The sequence below is a fragment of the Drosophila virilis genome, chromosome X (assembly GCF_030788295.1).
Source record: "Drosophila virilis strain 15010-1051.87 chromosome X, Dvir_AGI_RSII-ME, whole genome shotgun sequence".
Lineage (NCBI taxonomy): Eukaryota > Metazoa > Arthropoda > Insecta > Diptera > Drosophilidae > Drosophila > Drosophila virilis.
In genome coordinates, this window is record NC_091543.1 from 10,915,453 (window position 1) to 10,935,737 (window position 20,285).

The 20,285-nt window shown below is 41.9% G+C and overlaps 1 protein-coding gene across 1 annotated transcript; it reads right to left on the bottom strand.

The window, feature by feature from the left end:
• Positions 1-1,932: 1,932 nt before the first annotated feature.
• LOC6633508 (histone-lysine N-methyltransferase, H3 lysine-79 specific) lies at positions 1,933-16,389 on the bottom strand. Its single transcript, XM_002057190.4, has 2 exons — positions 14,692-16,389; positions 1,933-4,784 (listed from the first exon to the last, which is right to left on the bottom strand). Exons 1-2 carry the CDS (start codon positions 15,096-15,098, stop codon positions 3,872-3,874), a joined length of 1,320 nt encoding a protein of 439 aa, XP_002057226.2. The 5' UTR covers positions 15,099-16,389; the 3' UTR covers positions 1,933-3,871.
• Between the last annotated feature and the right edge of the window lie 3,896 nt (positions 16,390-20,285).

Genomic DNA, 20,285 nt, shown 5'->3' on the forward strand with positions numbered 1-20,285 from the left:
CAGCAAAAGTTCAGCTAAGCAAATCGCTTCAAAAAAAAGAGTATATATATATATATACAAATGGTAAGTTTGGCAGTTGGATGATCTCATGGTATGTGAAATACAAGGTTGCTCGGAACAAAGATCTTGGAACTATTCCATAAGTTGCTTGAAAAATAAGACTATATATATATATATATATATTATGGTATTACATGGGCTTGGTTTTGGTCTGGGCTGGTTAAATATATATCGATAAATTGCAGTTATTGTTTACTGCGATAATTTATCGACAATCGATAATTTATTTTGGTTTGGTTTTAAAAGAAAATATATCGATTGTGCGATTGCAACAGAAATGTATCGAATTTAATCGATAATCGTTCATCGATGATCGCTTTTGAGAATTTTATGTTTATTTTTTTTTATTTTAAGTCTAATTTGAAAGCTGTTTCCGTTTCTGAGAACCTCAAGTCGATAAAAAGCGATTGGACATTGGGTTCGAGCCGAGTTAAGATCGATGCAAAAACAATATTACGTAGATCAAACGAGAAAAACAAAAAAGAAAAAAGGAAAAAAAAAAAACAAAGTACAAATGTTAAAAATGAAAACGCAAATCAAATGAATTCGATTTTCTATATATTATTATATGCATACATATGTATATATATGTATATATATATATTGATAATATAATTTATTTTTGTAGCTCCGTAACGCTTAGCAGAAATATTAACTAAAGTGGAAATAATTGTCATTAACATAAACATATATGCTATATCATAAACTACATATCTAAAATTTGTCTAGTTAAACACAAAAAAAAAAAAAAATATATGAAAATAATACAAATAAAAAAAAAATAGTAGGGCATAAACAAATGTTGTGTATTCCAGATGGTAACAAGTTAAGGTTTACTTAGGACTATGCGCTTCGATTTTTGCCATATTCATTTCAACTTTTACATATTATTTATTTTTTTTTTTTTGGCAATTTAAACAGTGCTAGAAAATAATATTCATAAATCGTACGATGTATATATATTGTTGTATATATATATATATATATATATATGTAAATGTGTGTGTATGTGTGTGTGTGTGTGTGTATAACTAGGGCCTAGCAAACTGGCTGCTGGAATTGCCGCCGCATTCTTTGGAACGTCGCGCCGCCAAAGTGTTTATAAACAATACAATTAATTTTATATATTAATATATTTACTTGGTAATTGCAACAATTTGCTGTTGTTGTTTGAAGCATTCTTTTTGTTTCTTATATATGTATGTATAAATTTCCTTCTTTTTTTTTCTTAATTCTTTTATATTATTTTTTTTATTTTTTTTTTTTTTGGCTCTGCAACTGAAAATGAAAACAAAACGAAACACACACAAAAAAAAAAAAAACAAAAAAAAAACAGACACAAAAACGAAAGCTAACGGTTTTCAATGCAGAAATGCGAACTAAACTGAATTGTAAGCTGCGAGCGAGTTGCAAAACGCAAAGCACAAGAGAGCACATCTGTCTCTCTCTCTCTCTCTCTCTAGCTTTTAAGCTGCGCTCAACGCTGGCGCCGCGCTCTCGCAGCACTAATACTAAATGCTCTTCATTATCTCAATATGCATGCATGTACACGCACACATATATGCATATATATATGTATGTGTGTGCGTGTGTGTGTGCATGTACGTTATCTACATAGATCGTATGTTTTGTTTTTGTTTTCATTTTTTCTCTTATTTTCGAATAACTCTTAAGCAAAAACTTAAATTTCTATCACAGCCATTTTTATTTTTCGAAGAAAAAAATTGATTCTTTTTGTTGTTTTTGTTTTTGTTTTTTTGTTTTTTTGTTTTTTTGCTTTTTTTTGCTTTTTGTTTGTTTGTTGCTTGCCCAATTACTGTTTAAAAGTTAAATACTTATTTGCTTGCCATTTACTTTTGAATGCACTTTTGATTTGTTTTTTTTTTTTTGTTTTTTTTTTTGTTTTGTTTGTTTTGCTTTTGTTGCGTCAATATTTTAAAAAATTCTAATTGCACTTTTTGTATATTTAAATTGCTATTTAATAATCCATTTCACGTTTTGTTTACAATTTCTTGTTGTTGTTGTTGCTGTTGTTGTTTCTTGTGCACAAAGTTTGTTGTTGTTTTTTGTTTGTTTGTAATTCTTTGAGTTTTAGCAAATTTTAGCAAAATAAAAATAAATATAAAAAAAAAACATTTTTGTTCTCTTTTTTATAAAATGGAAAATGAAACCGTTATCCTGACCATGCCCCCCGCCCAATACACGCACACGCTCCGGCTACAGTGTGACCGTTTGGCAAACAGCCAAAAGCCAGCTCAGTGTGACCAACGTTCTGCCGCTGCTGGCCCTGTTGTCTCCGTCCAGTTCAGTTACCGTTATGTTGTGTGTCGTTTTACCGTTAATCGCTGGCCTGCGCAATTTCGAGTGTTTCTCTGTTGTTTGTGTGTTTTCGAATATGATTTTGAGTGGTTTTGTGAATATTTTGACTGTTTTGAGTGGAATGCATTGGGCTGGACGGCGCAGCAAAATTTTACGCGGCTTTTCGTTCTCTTTCGTGGATTTTTTTTGTGACTAGGAGAACGAATTTTTTTTTTTTTTTTTTTTTTTTTGATTTTTTAAGTATTTTTTTTTTTTGTATAAACAAAGCGCTGTAAAAATAAAAAATAAACGCTAACGAAATTCGTTGCCTGGGTAAAGCGGCAGGAACTATTTCATTATTTTTCCTATTTTTTTTTTTTTTTTGTATTTGAAGCAGTCAATTTTTGCCGGAACTGAAAAAAAATAATTGTGCCTTTGTGGAACCGTTGGGCTGTGCCTGGAAAAATAAACGCACGAATTAATGCTCAGCGAGTATTTGTTCTCGTTCTGAAACGTTGGAATGTGTGTGTGTGTGTGTGAGTGTGTGTGTGTGTGTGTGTGTGTATGGAGCTGAGCATTGAATCGTGTTGCTTATAATTCGCAAGTGGTTTTAGCCCTTAATTGTTTAGTAGCTGGCACAATTGTACTTAAGGAATTTGTTGGTGCTATTCATTTGCTTAGGTTATTATTTTTTGTTTGCGGGCAAAAACTGACGCCTTACCCTAGACCCAACTCTCTCCCTCTCCCTCGCTCTCTCTCTCTGCCTCTCTCTCTTTCTCTGCTCAGCTGTCGTATCACTCAGCTTGTTGAAGATTTGATATTTTCTTTTTTGCTTTTTTGACTACAAATTCTTTGATTTTTGTTGTATGTGTGTGTGTGTGTGTGTGAGTTTGTTTTTTTTTTTTTTGCTCCTTATTCCTGCGACTTAACCTAAAAACAAACAAACTGTCATTTAAACAAAAGTTTGTACAAAATTGCGAGACGTTTTATTGGCAGAGCCCCACAACAGGCCGGTCTGGTGTTGGCCAAGTCAATTATGCTGTAATACTCATAACGACATTCGACAACAATACACCGACACCGACTTGTTGCTGCCCTACCAACACCCCCCCCTCCCACCCCCCTGCCCCCAATCAATCCGTTCGACCGCCTGCCGCCGCATGCCTTGACCCAAACACGTCGTGGCATCGGTTGGCTTAGTTTATAGCTTAATTCAAAGTCTTATGTTTAATTCGGGCTTAACCAAACCTAGAAAAACTCTTTGCTCTTTGTCTTGTCTAATTGTAAATGTAAATGTTTGTTTGTTTGTTTGTTTGTTTGTTTGTTTGTTTGTTTGTGTTTGTTTGCTGGTTTTAGGCCAATTTGTGGTCTCTGTCCCTGTGAATGCGTTCTCATGCATATCAAATTTCTTTTTAGGGGATGCGAGGGGCGAGCCACCTGTGCCCACTAGCCTCCCAACCCCCTCCCCCCCTCCCCCCTCTCCCTTCTTATGTGTAACGCATTACTGATACTTTCATGTCTCCAGCGAGGTGACAACCAGATTGTGAAAGACGCTCGCCGATTCGCTCATCATGGCCGCCTGGCCGCACGAATCGCTGCCGCTGCTGGGCGGGGTCGGTGTGCCCAGACGCAGTGCATCCATGATCACCTCGAAATCCTTTTGATTCTGATTCATATCAAAATCGACCAGCTCCAAGTGATCAGCTGTGCTGATGCTGCTGTTGCTGCTGTTGCTCAGCTTGATCCGTTTGCTGTTGCTGTTGCAGCTCTGCTGCTGCTGCTCGCCGAGACCCACAACATCCAATGGACAATCCTCGATGGCCGATATGAGACGCTGCGGCGGTATATAGAACTGTGAGAGCGCCTCGCGCACCAACCGATCGCTCTCGTCCTCGCTGTTGCTGCGCAAACGCTTCCTTGACGCCGACAGAGCTGCTCGCTCCAGCTGTTCGGCACCTTGTGTTATCTCCGGATCGATAAGCGGCATCGGTGCATTTATTGCGCTCAGCTCACGATCTAATATCTCCAGATCGTTAACCAGATTACTGTTGGACAATTGACGTTTGCGTGCCGCCACAGCGGCGGCTGCGGCCGCGGCTGCGGCAGAAACGGGCACAATCGAGGCGTTGGAGGAGGAGGCGGAGCAGGAGGAGGAGGAGGAGGAGAAGGAGGAGGAGCTGGATATCATGCTGTTCCCGTTGCCATGTGAATTGGCCGTGGCACCGCCGTGACGCATCAGCTGCGCCGATTGATGGTTCTCAATCGAGCAAATTGTGCGTGCCCCGTTGACATCGCCGTACGTTGATTTGTTGTTGTTGTTGTTGTTGTTGTTGTTGTTGTTGTTGTTGTTGTTGAGCGGCTTTGCATCGTCCATGTTCGGCTGGAAGAGGTTCTCACGCGCCAATTCCGTGCTGCTGTTTTCGGTTCTGTGAGAGAGCCAGAGAGAGAGAGAGAGAGAGAGAGGGAGAGAGAGAGAAAGTGATGGGGGAAAGTTAGTTGAGTTTTGTGAAAAGGCATTGGCAAAACGGTTTATAAGGTAAATACGAGAAAAACCTGTGCGACAATCAGACGCACACATGCGACACACACGTGTGTGTGTGTGTGTGTGTGTGTGTAAAAGTGCGTAATTAGTTAACGATTACAAGCATCGATAACTTTCGTTGCAATAGCAAATCTTAATATCGATCACACTTAATACACTTATCGATAACACACTTTCATCGTCTATCGATAATACTATTTTCATAATCGATAGATAAGTTGATTGGTAACATCATCAATATTACATTTCGATAACACGCCCCGTGTTTATCGATAACACATTCTCATCAACTATCGATATTACCATTTTCATAATTTATCGATAAATACATGAGTAAATGTTTCAAGTCAAACTCTTTATTTCGATACGAGCTGCATTTCGATAACATTGCGATAATCTATCGAGCTGATAATCGCTCGGCTATCGATAACTTTTTTTCTTATTACCAAATCAATCGAGAAATAACCGAACTTGCTGCAATATGCACTATCGATAAACACACAAGCCTTGTCTATCGCGAACACATAGACTATCGAAATATAGGCGTGGCAATTAAGGGCGTTTATCGCCTATCGATGACTCATCGCCAGCAAACAGCAAAGGCTCTTTCAAAGCCAAAAATTGTTAAAGGAAGATGAAAAATAAAAACACACCCTGCCCCATATATTACATGCGCCACCACGCTGCTGCCCCCCCGCTGAAAGTCAACAGTGTCAAACAGTGTGCGTGTGTGTGTGTGTGTGCGTATCGATGTCAGTTTTGCAGGCCAGTATGCTGTTCGTCCGTGGGCCGCACTTTAATTAACTGGGCCAACTGAGCGCCGCTTGTAGCCAGTTAAAACAGGCAACAGACGCGGGGCGAGTAGATAAATTTCAGCTAATTTCTCTTTCAATAAAAGCGCTTGACACGCCCCCAACCCCCTACCCAACCCACCAACATTTTGCCATACACACAGTGCCAATATGCCAAAAGCATTTGAAGAAGCAACAAAAACAAAATACAAATGTGACAAAGAAAAAAAATAAAAGAGAAGAAGAGTGGAACGACGGCAACGCATTAAAATGCGCAGCTCAGCATGTCAATGCTCACTATTAAAGCTGAAAAGAGCAACAAACAAACACACGCATGCACACACATGCACACGAAGCTCAACGCACGCACACACACATGCACGCACTCAATAACGGACAAGAATGGCACGAGCAAGGTGCATGGCTGCAGGGGGCGGGAGGAGGAGGGGGGGGTAAGCTTGACGGAATTGGCGACGCAAGAGGCGAGCGCGAAAAAAAAAAATGAAAGCGAAAGTACATTGTACGTAGGAATCTGTACAAAAACGAAATAAAATAAATACAAATACAAGACAAAGCACGACTAGCAGATGCCCTTGAATGTGAAATATATATGTATATACTTGTAGTACATATATATTTAATTAATAAATTTATTTTTCTCGATTTACTTCATGATTTAATTTAATGGAAAATATTTTGTTTACATTTTTTACATTTTGTCTACATGCAATAATTAACAACACACATTATTGTTATATGCCCTTTGCTTTTATTCTAGGGTATTTAAACATAAAACTAAACAGCGAAGCGCTGAAGAAGCAGCGCTAACAAATCGCTCGCTCCAGAGCTTTATAGAAACCAAAACCAAAACCAAAACCAGAAAGCGTACAGCAACAACTCAACGTAACAAAGTCAAAGAGAGCGCGCGGGTTAGGAAGCAAAGCAGTCAAAAAATAAAAGAGACGAAGAAGAAGCAGAAGGAGAAAAAGTATATTAGTTTAGTTGTTGCTATTATTGCCTGTTGACTGTTGACTGTGTTGCGCGCAGCACCGTTAACTTGAAATGTTTTGGAAGGGTAAAGAGAAACAGGCAGGCGCGCGCTAAGCAAAGGGAAGAGGTTTGGGGGGAGGGGGGGGGATTGCTTTTCGCTTGGTAGAAATGGGAGCAACGACAGCGAATCAGCAGTCGAAAGGGTAAGCGGCAAAAGCAGCGGCTCACTGACCAAAAATAAGTTGCCAACAGCAGATGCAGAGCAAAAGGCACAGCAGAGCGTAGTAAATGCAGCAGAAGCAGCAGCAGCAGCAGCAGCAGCAGCAATGATTGCACAAGTGACCCCAAAATAAAAGTTGCCAACTGCAGTTGTCTGCGGGGGTGTTGGCAAGGGGAGATTTGAATGCTCTGCGCTGTCATGCTCAAGTGCTTTATCCATCATATTATGTAAATGTTCATATTTAAGAGAGCATGATGAAGAAAGACTGAGAGTGAGAGAGAGAGAGAGAGTCAGATCTATGCCCATTCAATGTCTGCCAGCTGCCAAAGAAGCTTTCAATTTGGAACAAATCAACGCTTTGGCGCTGCGACGGATCACATCATACATACATACATACATACATACATATAACACATCAAAGCGCGCTCAAGCTTTACACTCGACTGCGTTTTCGAGTTCTTCTTTGACAGCAATTAATAGTAATAAAGCTTTTATCAATGCTTTGGGATGCCGCCGTTGACATTGAGTAGGTAAAAAGCCTCAGCAGCAGCAGCAGCAGCAGTCACATACATACAAAGAGTGCGACAGTGAGAGCGTGCGCTCAATCGCAAGTGTAAAGGCGTCAGTGTGTGTGTGCGTGTGTGTATGCGTGCGTGTATGCGTGCGTGTATGCGTTTGCATGGCATGCGACCGATAAGCAAACGGTATTGTCCACTCTGCTTCAATAGCAAACTGACTGACGAGCGCGATTGGAAGGGGGGGAGCTTTGCTTATTACTTGTTGTTGGTTTTTTTTTTTGTTTTTTTGTCTTTTGTCTTATCTGTGTTTTCGTTTTGCGCACGTTTTCTCGTTGGTCTGTGGCGAAATATGCCGCTGTCTCTGTGTGTGTGTGTGTATTTATGTGTATGTTTTGAGCAGAGGTAGGAGAGGGGGGGGGGAACATTTGTACACGCAGGCCAACGCACACAATTCTTATGAAAATTGGGGCACCTGTTTGTGCCCGCACCTCGTCCGCCCCCTCCTACCCACGTCATATTACGGCGTTCTGCTTTTGTGGTTTTTCGAGTTCAAGGCTATTAACTGGCATATTTATAAATTATCCATCATTAGCTATGGAAAGCGCGATGCGATCCTTAACAAAAGAACGTATTAGGCGAATGTAATGAAACAAGTGTGCAGAGTTAAAGAGACTGGCAAATACCCTGCAATTAGCAATGATTTTTATTTAGGGCATATAAAAATGTTATCTAAAAATCCCGTTAAATTTCAAAGTCCAATACACATACATACATAGATACGAGAAGAGTTGGAGGTAAATAGAGACGGACAAGTTATCGAATCAAAGGAAACTGGTTCGTTCTGCAGACAGACGAATTATACATACATACGTTACATATGTATCTACATACATGCAAACACACATACAATAATACATACATACATATGTGCAAACATTCATACATGCACAAATACTTGCTTAAAGGCATCGAAAACGTCTCCATCTGCCTCTTACATAGATATATGTGTATGTGTGTGTGCGTGTGCATACATGTACATTTGCACAACTCAATTATGCACTCTGCTTCTTTTTTCAGCTATTTTTAATGAGTACAGGGTATAAAAATGAACAAGTGGAGCAGCAGCAGCAGCAGCGTAGTCTAAAAACGTTAAATAAAAAATGTCACACAATCGAACGGCAAGTGCAAAAAAAAAAAAGAAAAAAAAAGAAAGAAAATAAAAGAGGAACACCGCGACGACAACGTAGCAGAGGCGCAAACGGTGTGACAAGAAGAGCGGAAAGAGACGGGCGAGAGGCGGCAGGCAGGCGGCGCAAAGTCGCAAATGTAGGACGACGACGGCGCGCGCTCTTTGGCGCGCTGTAGGGGTCGGTCGCAGCGAACCGCAGGAGGCGGCGTATGTCAGCGACAACTTCATTTGATGCCAAAGGGCAACGATAACCAAACCCCCCACCCCCACCAGCCAGCTGCCATGCAGCCATTCCAACCAAAATATTCTCTTTAACCACACTTTACTGTTGCTCCGTTTCGCTTCGCGTGATATGCTGGCCGGCCATGCAAATTGAATTTAAAGCGATTTTAAAGAGCGAATTCGCTGCGTTCAACTTGGGAGTAGATTTCGCTGCTAGTCTCTCTCGCGCTCGCTCTCGCTCTCACTCTTACTCTCACTATAACTCTATCCCTCTCCCTTGTGCACTTTGTACGTTATTGCTTATCAGCCATTAACTGTTAATATGTTTCAATAAGCGCGCGTGTGTCTGTGTGTGTGTTTGTGTACACTGATAAGCAATTACAAAAAATAGCAACAACTATGCAAAAATGCTAAGCGCGCGCGTGTCGTCAGTTATAAAGAAAAACCTAAGATTGTTACATACCCATATTAATGCATTAATTGCGTGAACTTTACAAAATTCCAACCACAAAGATGAAAACTGGGCGAAAGGGTAAAACATTTATATTTATACTTATAATTGAATAACGGAAAATATGTGAACGCTTGACCATAGCCGGACATAATACATATATGCACACACACACACACACACACGCCAATTGTGTCCATATTTAAGCACTCTTCAATCAGGCACAGAGCCCCCTCGCAACCCATTCGCGCACAATTCTAATTGTATAATCTAATTGTTCTAGAATCTAGATGCTTTAAATGCGCGCCCAGACACAAACACATACATATGCAAATGGCATACACCCCCGCCCCCACGCTTGACTGACCGACCGTCTGTGTGCGTGCGTCAGTCTCCGTCTGTCTGTCTCTCTCTGTGTGTGTGTGTGTGTGTGTGTAAAGTAGGCAATCGCAGCTTGTGGTGCAATCGTTACCGAATAAATGAGATGCTCAACAAAAGCAGACGCCAAAGCCAAAGCCAAAGCAGCCACAGCAACAACAACAACAGACGCCATAGAAACAACAACACAACAACAGATAATATTATGGCAGAAAAACGTCATCGCAGTCGCGAATTATTACGACGCCGCAAAATGGGGCGGTGGGTTACAAAATGTGTGCAAAGAGCAAAGTGAACAAACGAACGCAAAAATGAGAAGGAGCGCGGCGAACGCGGCTCTAGCACGCTCGCTCACTCTCTCACCCTCTCTCTACTTCTGTGTGCGTGTGTGTATGCATACATGCCTGTGTGCGAGTGAATGCGTTTTGTTTTGTATTACGGTACAAGGGGGAGTATTTAACGTAAGATGCGGTAAGCATTGGAAATATTCGTTAAAATAGCAACAAAAATATACAATGTATAAAAATAGCGATTGGATAACAGATTCAAATCGATAACAGAGTGCTGCTGCTAAAACGGCAAGGTACAAGGTATGTATGTATGTATGTTACACAGCAATGTTAATAATGTAAAGTGCATAATATATATATGTATACGCATAAACATACATACATACGCTTGCACTACGAACGTATTGCATACATACGTGAATGCATTTTGTCATTTTCTTTTATAAATTTCTCCGATATGCATTACACGCCTGCTTTTTTCTCTCACTTTTAATTAAATTATCGATTGCTGCTGCTGCTGCTGCTTGGCAACTTCAAAGTAATAAGCACATAGGCATGCATTTCATATATGTATGTATGTATGTAACAACATGCATAAACAGACTTACACACATACATACATACATATATGTGCAAGCGTCTCGCTGGAGAAAACATGTCAAACAAAGCAAAACGAAGCAAAAACGGAAACGCAGCACACGAAACGGCAGCAAAAGCAGCGCCAACAATGACGCCGACGTCGCGTCAGCAGCAGCAGCAGCGACAGCGACCAACTCTATGCCAAGAAGAAGCGAATCAAAAGCCAAAAGGAAAAACTGCGATTGCGTTGAATTAAGTTTTTGACTGCGCGCAAAAAAGAAAAAAAAAAACAGAAACAACTAAATAAGAAGAGCTTCAATTGTACGTGCGTGTGTGTGTGTGTGTGTAGTAACGGCATTTTATTTGTTTTCTCTCCTTGCAGGCGCGCGCTGAAGCAAGTGAAACAAAGAGGAAGCGCAATAGGAACAGCGACGTCGACGTCGACGCCGACAGCAAAAAGAAAGCCAAAGCGCCGCAATGTCCATCGCGCTAGATGTTGATGATAGATGACAGCAGTTGGGGTGCGGGTGCGCGCGATATTAAACGAGGGCGGGTTGCGGCGGCGGGTTCGGCAAGTCGAAGTGAAGTCGGTACGCCGTAATCTTGACACGCGTCCGTAGGCAAAAGCCAATATTAAATACAACGTAACTATGTTAACAGTAAGGCAAATGGCAAAGCCAGTGAAAAAATACAATTAGACTCTGCAAGAGCAACACACAAAAACCAAAGCGAAATACACGAAAAAAAAAAAAAAAAAAACACAGCACGGCAACACTGGGCCAAACTGTTTAACGGCAAACACCAGCGGCGACAGCAGCAACAGCAGCAGCAGCGGCAATGAGAAGGAAGAGAGAAAAAACAACATACATATGTATATGTAAAAGCTCAGCTGGATTAAATACACTTGCAGAGCGAATCAAGCAAAGCTGCTTAATGGTAAGGCATACAATTTATTTTTAAATAACAGTAATGAGCATAATTAAATTCTATGAATGTGTGTGTGCGTGTGTAATCGTAGTTCAACCGACCCAAAGAGAATGATTCGTCTATAACGTGAAACTCTTATCGATATGCATTTTAGAAGCATATTCAATGGCAGGCACGGCTACACATACATACAAACATACATACATGGAAGCACAACAGTCATGCCGTCTGTTAACGCAGGGCACGCAGTTTTGCTGCTGTTGTTGTTGTTGTTGTAGCAGTGATGCTTGCTGCGAGAGCGTAGCGCGCCAAAGAGCATAAAATAAATGCAGCGACAGCAGCAGCAGCAACAACAATAAGAACATACACACACACACACACACACACACACACACATAGCTCGTAATGATCTGCAAAAACGCAATTTCCAATTGCGCTCGAATATAATTGACAACTATTTCAAGATCAGCAGAAAATGCCATCATTTTTTTTTTAGCTTCTTGTTGTTTTTTTTTGCTCTTTCTTTAAGTTTTAGTTTTCATCTGCAGCTGAATTTCTCTAGTAATTGCATTTTGTGTGTGTGTGTGTGTGTGTGTGTTTGTTAAAAGGTTTAATAACTCTTTGACTCTGTTTGGGTATAAATAATAACACGCACGCATACATATATACGACATGCTAATGTCGCTGTGTTCGTGTGCGTGCGCGCGCCTGTGTGTGTGTGTGTGTGTGTGTGTGTGTTTGCAAAGTCTGAAGGTTTTGGTTGCGTTTTGTGCTGCCTGCTGCTGCTGCTGCTGTTGCTATTGTTGTTGTTGTTGGCATGTGCTGGCTGCGGCTTGTGGTATTGCATGTGTGTGTGTGTGTGTGTGTATACATATATATATTTATGTGTAGCTTGTGGCATGTGTATATGTAGCGTCTAGAGGTGCAACAACAACAACGTTTCTTGCTATCATCGCTGCTGCTGTTGCTGTTGTTGTTGTTGTTGTTGTTGCTGCTGCTGCTGTTATGGTTGCTTTTTGTTGCAAGTGGAACGTGATTATTTCAACGAGCGCAACGTTTTTTAGCACACACATACACACACAGCTATGCACTGCTTGTGTGCTTGTGTGTGTGTGTGTGTGTGTGTTTCTACAGCTCGCTTTGATTTCTTTTGGTTTTTTGTTACTGCTGCTGCTGCTGCTGCTGCTGGCAGTAAATCGCGCTATCTGCGAAGGTTGTTTCCCACTGAATTTGCTGCTGCTGCTGCCTTTTAAACATTTCTCATTTTACGTTTCGTTTTTTAATGCGCTGCTGCCTTCTGATTTGCTTGCACTGAGATTGACAGCAATAACTTGATTATTGACTATCGTGCGTATGCGATAATTGCGATCAATTTATGTGCCCAATTTCTGTTTCTCTTTCTTTTCGTTATCGCATCTCAGCTGCGCCCGCGTGTGTCTGTGTGTGTGTGTGTGTGTGTGTGTGTGTGTGTGTGTGTGTGTGTTGGGTTGGACAAAAGCCCGTTATATATATTTGAAAATTGTGAAATAGGTTAAAATTATGTGTTAATGTTGCAGCTATTTAAGAGGTATCTTTTAGTCGTGCACATTCGACTAGCTGCTTATGTGAGTCTCTTAGAGCTGGTTATAGAGGGTATCTTTTAGTCGTGCACATTCGACTAGCTGCTTATTTGAGTCTCTTGCAGCTGCTTAGAGGGTATCTTTTAGTCGTGCACATTCGATTAGCTGCCTATGTTAGTCTCTTGCAGCTGCTTAGAGGGTATCTTTTAGTCGTTCACATTCGACTCGAGCACTCTGGCTGCCGCTGCTACATACACACGCCCTGCCCTTCTTTACGGCAACAGACGAACGAACGAACAGAGAGACAGACAGACAGACAGATCGACCGACAGACAGACAGACAGACAATTTTAGTTGACTCGCCTGCTGCTGGCTGCGTGTTATTTTCTCTCTCTCTCTCTCTCTCTTGCTCGCTCTCGCTCTTTCCTTTTCTAGTTGCTGCCTTCGCTGCGCCGCCGTCTTTCGTTTCGTTTCGTTTTGTATGTTGTGTGTCGTTTCTGTTTCTGTTTCTGTTTGAACTGTTTGCCGTTGTTGTTGCCGTTGTTGTTTTTGTTGTTGTTTAATGTCTCTTGAGTATCTGCTTTGCGCGTGGCCTGAATGCAACAAAAAAAAAAAAACTATAAAGAAATACTGTGCACGTTCGCTATAATGAACTAATTGTAGTCAAGCTGGCAAACCCCCCCCCCCCCCCTTACCCACGACCAACCTACAGCCTGCTTTCACACAAGAGCGAAAGAAAATACGCTTAGAGAAATTGGCGTTGGCGAAGATTGAGCGTTCATTTTAACGATTGACCACTGTACATGTGCAGCGCTGAGGAGGCGTTTGCCAGTTGACCGCAGCCCAGCTCAAAACGGAAATATCCTTAAGCGCGCGTCCAGTTACACGCAGCACAAACAAAACCGAACGAAATACATGTGCGAGCGTTGCCACGTAGTCAAAATTAAATAATAGCCACTGTTAAACTTAACAGCATTTGCATTTGCATTGATCTGATCTGTTGGCCTTTTTTCGCTCTTTCGTTTTTTTTTTTTTTTTGTCTCAATTTGCGCATTTCTCAAACCACTTTTCATATACATATTTTCTCTGCTTAGCTTAAAATAGCTGCATGCGCATTTACATCGTTTATATTTATAGCATATTTCGTCTATTTTAAGTGACAGCATCAATTCACCCTCTCTCTCTCCCCCCTCTCTCGCTCTTGGTACACACACGCACTTTGGCCTTTCGCAAACTGCGAAGGTTGCACACGCTCACACACAAACTTTAAAGGGCAATCGTATGAGCAAACGCGTGGGTCTATGCTGCCCCCCGCTAACATGTCAATTTAGCCTTTTTTCAATTGCGTCTATAGCAAAAAAAAAAAAGCTCAAGATATTTATGGACACATTTTAGGTGATTGGAGGGGGGAGGGGGGAGGTTGGCACACCGTTTAAGTCAGCTTAAAAATATTGCCCTGTACTAAAATAGGGTATTGCGCAGTCGGCACTCTCTTTCAGCGAGCCATATTTTCCCCGGCTAGTTTTAGCCGTTTTTTTTTTGTTGTTGTTGTTGCTTTTAGTTTGTCAAAAGCTGGCAACACTGGCACGTTCTTTTAGCTTAGCATATATGCATGTGTGCGCAATTGTGTGTGTGTGTGTGTGGTTTCCTCTGCTTCTTATTCTTTGTTTTACTTACTTTGGCAAATTCTGGAGGTAACGCATTTGCTTCTCGCGCCGCAGCTCATCGGTGAGTCGGCAATAGGTGTTATTGATGCAAACGCTGCGCCGCAAGTTCGCCTCCGAGTCCTTGATGCGCTCCAGCTTGTGGGCGCACAGCTGCAGGATGCGTTTGCGCTCCTCGCGCTGACGCAGCTTGGGCGAGATCATTGGCACGCGCGACCGATGATGATGATAGCCAATTGGCGGCGAGCAGCGCGGCGGTCCAAACATGTCCGAGTCATCATCGCTGCCGTTCGCTGCGTTTGTATTTGTGGGCAAGGTCATTGTGCGATGTGCCTGTGTCTGTGTGTGTGTCTGTGTCTGCGTGTGTGTGTGTGTGTGCGTGCGCGACTGCGTTTGCAAGTGTGTGCGTCTGAAACGCATTCAAAGCTCTGCTGTGGACTCTTTCAAGTCTCTCTTTCTCTCTTCTTCTTTTAACTTTTGCTGTTGCTGCTGCTGCTTCTTCTTGTTTAGTTGTTGTTGTTGTAGCTGCTGCTGCTGCTTCTTCCCACTGCACACAAGGTAAACCACAAATCGTTCATATGCCGCGTCACAGTGTCTGTTTATTTTTGTTTGTATTTTTTATTTGTTTTTATATTGTTTTTCACTTTTTAAAATTTTATTTTATTTTTATTTTTTTTTTTTTTAATGTTTTTAGTTTAATGTTCTCTCTCTCAGTAAAATGTCTTGGTGCGTGTTTTTTAAGAGCACACTTTGTTTTTAGAAAATTTTTGGATTCGACAGGAAGCAACTTTTTTTTTGTGTTTTTTTTTGTTTTTTTGCAATTACAACACGCGCGCGTCTGTGCGTGCGTGCGTGTGTATGTGTGCGTGTGTCTGGTCTTGACTCGACACGCTGCGTGCTGCGCTGCCGCTGCGTGAGATTTCACTTTGCTTTTGCTGTTTGATTGTAATGTGTATGTGTGTGTGTGTGTGTGTGTGGCCCGTTATGTTTCGTTAATTTTGCATTAATACGCACACTTTTTGTCTTTTACCGCATTTGTATTTACCTCCAAATTCAAAATAATCCAGGACTTTTGAATTTCTGCGAGGAAACAGAACCCAAACAAAAATGCAAAAAAAAAATCACACACACAAACAAATGTATATATATATATATATGTGTGTTTATAACTGTTCAGTTAGGCACACAATTGACAATTGCAATTCAAGTTGGCAGCCTTTCTTTTTGACTTAAATATGTTTAGTATTTTTTTGTTGTTGCTTGTAATATATATATATATATATTTTTTTTTGGTTTTTTATTGTTCATTTATTTAACGCGCGGCGTCTTCAGGCGGTGGGCAGTGCAAGTGCAGTTTTTGTTGGAGGGCTTAAAGGGGGCGCGGGCCAAATGAAGGGGTACGACAATAGCCGACGTACACAAAGTCAAGGGGGAAGAGGCACAAAAGTCTTTTTACTAATTGCTTGATTTGTTGTTTTAATTAAGTTTTTTTATTATTATTATTATTATTTTTTTTTTTTTGGGGAAATTGTAGGCGCCTGTTGAGGTTGCTGTTGATTGTGAGCGAGAGTGAGAGAGACAGCGCGGAACGTGTAAGTTGGGGAGCGCGTGGTTTTTTGTTGTTGCGTTACTTGTGTTGTTATTAGGCCGAACTTTGCCGCTGCCGCTTGCACGTCCGCACAGTTCTCGCGTTCGATGTGAACTGAAAATTGAATGAATGAAGCGCACGGGCTTTAGCTGGCTGGCATCAGGCGGCAGAGGCATACATAGGCAGCGGCCGTAGCAGCGGCCGTAGCAGCGGCAGCGACAGCAGCAGCAGCAGCAACAACAACAACAGCAACGGCGTCGAACGTTTTGTTTGCCTGGCAGCAACGTCGTTGTCGTCGGCAGCGCGCACAGATGTTCAACCAAGTTCGGTTCGGCCGCTGCCGGCATCGCTGCCGAACGTACAAACGGAAGTAACAGCCAGCAGAGACGTCGTCGGCTAACCTAAGCTGAGCAGAGCAGAAGCGCCACAAGCTAAAGAGCGCAAAGAGAGCCTTGATATACAACATAAAGAGCGCATTGCATGGCGTACGTGCGTGTTGTGCTCTATTTGTTGAGTCTGTATGTGTGCGAATGTTTGTGTGTGATATGCAAGATTTTGGCACTGTATGCAAGTGTGCGTGCATGCGTGTGTGTGTGTGTATTGTATGTAATGTGTGGGGCATTTTCTTAGCGTGTTTTGTTGTTTGTCTGCTGCTGCTGCCATTTGTAACGGAAGCGAAACGCAAACACACGCGCCGCCAGCTCCAACAGAGCAAAGGGCGGGCGGGCAGCAGCGGCGGATAGTTGGCAAAAAAAAAAAAATAATAATGTTCATAAATTGAGAGCCTCTTGTTGTCTTGCTGCCGCCTGTCGCGCTGCTTCGGCAGCTTGGCACGCGCTGCGAACAGCGAGCATAACTTTTATAGTTTTTATCTTAACACATACATACATACACATACACATACACACGCAGCACATGAATGCACTTGTATTGGTATTGTTGTTTTTATTATGTAAAAAGTAAGTGGCCTTAAGCGACAGCGCCACACGACCGTTAGTGGCAGCATTTATTAAGCTGCCAGTTTGCCCCATAACAAATGGCGGCCATTGGCGCTGCCGCTGCTGCTCGGCGCCTCTATCAATATTTTTATTTTGGCAAATGCAAATGCTGACAAACAATTCCCACTATGCAATTGCATGCAATCACATGTGTGCGTGTGTGTGTGTGTGTGTGTGAGTGTAAAAGCTTGAGGTCACTTTTGGCACTCTCTTAAGTTATGCCTGTGCATGCATTTATTGTCTAGGCCAACCATGCAAACAGCGTTAAGAGTTTTCTTGCAAGCACACACATACATATGTATGTATACTGAAAGAGAGCGTCGTGTTGATCAACATATGATTGTAAGAGAGTGTGTGTGTTGGTGTTTGCTTGTTATTAATTGCCGCAGCGCTGGCTTCCAATTCCTTGGAACATTTACGAAAAAGGAAAAAAAAAAGAAAAAAGAAACAGAATAAAAAAATGGAATCTAGCGATAAACAATGCAAAATACAATACAATTTTCTTGCTAAACGTCATGACTCAAAACTGTTTATATACACATTTAACTGTGAACTGAGTGTGGGTAGCGATAGAAGAAGAAGCAGCAGCAGCAGCAGCAGAATAACTGTTCGCTGGCCAACAGCTCATGCCGTATCCCAAAGAGCAAAAATAAAAGCAACACATTTATATGAATATATATGTGCATATGTACTTATTTAAACTAGAAGGCTTACCTTTGGCGCACATTAAAATAAAATACAAACAAGAAGAAGAAGAAGAAGAAGCAGAAAAAACGTAACTAACCTCATTTCGTTGTTATTGTGACGAGGAACTGTGGCTACAGCGAGAATAAGAGAAAAAGATGTACATATGGCAATTGTTTTTTTTTTTTTTTTTTGTTTTCATCGACCTTGCAGGCGTGTGTACTTATTATCTACATAGCTCAGACTTTTACTTGTTATGCACACACACACACACACACACACATGAACATGCATACATATTAATATAACTGTTTATTTGCGAAAGTAATCATCACTGGAACGCGACAAATGCCGCTGAACTTATTCGTTATTGGTTCAATGTCACACACACACACACACACACACACGCATACACGCGTGCGTATCCTTTTTGCATTGCATTGACCTTTCGTGGCCTTCGCAATTGCCCCTGGCCCCATTGGCCAGACGCACGCTACCCGTCTCCCTCTCACCGTCTTCTTTAAAGTCGCATTTAACGTTTTTGTTTCGTAGGCAGGTATGCAGGTCGCTGCAAGATAAATTCAAATTACGTAATGAAGATGGCATAACAATTGAGTATTTATTGCGTTCAATTCGCTGCACGATAAGCCCAAAATAGAAACAACAAAAACATACATATATGTACATATATGTATATATTTAACGCACCCATACATGCATGCATGTATGCCACACACAGACACCGTTGACGCACGGCGAGCTGCCAGCAGCAGTGGCAGCGATTACCTGCTGTGACTGAGCCAAATCAGCGCGCTTTATTTCAAGATGGAGTTTCGTTTTATTTTTTTTTCTTAATTTTTATTGCTTTACTTTTTTTTTTTTTTTTTTTTTTTGTTATTGCTGTGTACGTTCTTTGACGCACGATTAGCTGGGGCGGGTAGGCATGGCTGGCTTCAGCTTTAACAGGTACCGTGAATTTAAGCTACAGCAAGCGCGCACACACGCACACAGAAGGTGCCGAAACGAAATCGAAAACTGCCCACTGCCAGCGCAAAAACAAACACAGCAACAACAACAAGAAGAAGAACAGCAACAGCGACAGCGACGCCAGCGTCAACGCATATGCAGCAGCCGACGCTGTCGCGACGTCTGCATTTCACACACAATTCGCTAGAGTCGCGCTAAAGCCAAACAAAAGCACAAATCCCAAAGGCAGACGTGCCGCCCCCATAGACTAGTAGGAGCTGTTTTCCACACACACACAGATGCACACATGCACACACACGTATCGCAGCCGCAGCAACAATTTAATTATCAATAACATATTTAAAATTCGTTTGCCTCTTACGCCCCGCCAGCGCCGCTAGCTCATTGCGTGTTTTTTTTTTTTTTTTGTATTTTGTATTTTGTTTTTTGTATTTGCGAGCACGCTCTCTTTAGCTGCTTGCTGTACGCTCTTTGCATTTACCCAGCGGAGACACAGTGGAAAAAAATGATGCTAAAATCTATCAGCTGCCTTAATAGCCTTTATTTATACGTTATATTTATTAAACATGTGTGTTATTATTCATTTCAAAATCCATTTTGTTACACGAGCTCGTGTAAGAACTTAAATTATAGCCGACAGCAACCCCGTGAACTATGCCCATGCTACCTAAATGATCTATCTGTCTGTTTGTATCATTAACATTCCATACAAACCGTCCCACTGTGCGTCGTGTGAATGAACGTATAAAAAGTGAGAGCGCGTTGCCGTTGACGTTGACGTTGACGTCGCCGTCGCCGTCGCGCTCATAAACGAAAATCAATGACTCCCAATGCGCGCCGACGACTGTTGAGCGTCGTCTGCCCCGCAACGTCGCACCATACTCCTTTGCTCCATACACTTTACATTGGGTAGCTCTATTGTTTGTTGTTGCGGTGGCTTCTTCCTTCGTTCTTCATGTTGTTGGCGGCCAAAGCAGCGCAGTGATAAATGCGTCAGCGTCAGCAGTTTTGGCTGCGAGGCATGTGATTGTTTGTGTGTCCCTGTGTGTGTGTGTGTATGTGTGTGTGTGTGTGTGTCCTGTTCTTGTTGGCTTTGTGCATTAAAAATGACTCGTGTTTGGAGCATTGTTGAATTGACTCTAAGTATTTAAAGTCGATGCTGATGCTATTGCGCGCGCACACATACACACACACACACACACACACACACAAGCAGAGGACTGGCCAGTTTTCGTTATTGTTGCTGCCGCTGCCGCTGTTGCCATTTTACAACGTCTGCGGGCGCTGCTGCCGTTGGCGTAGACGCTGCCAGCGTCGCTGTCGTCGTTGTCGTCGTTGTCGTCGTTGTCA

Bases quoted from the DNA above. Each gene is read 5' to 3' on its own strand.
- LOC6633508 (XM_002057190.4), bottom strand. From the start codon at position 15,098: ATGCGTTTCAGACGCACACACTTGCAAACGCAGTCGCGCACGCACACA. The intron at 4,785-14,691 runs GTAAGTAAAACA...GCTCTCTCACAG, and splicing joins TACCTCCAGAATTTGCCAAA to AACCGAAAACAGCAGCACGG.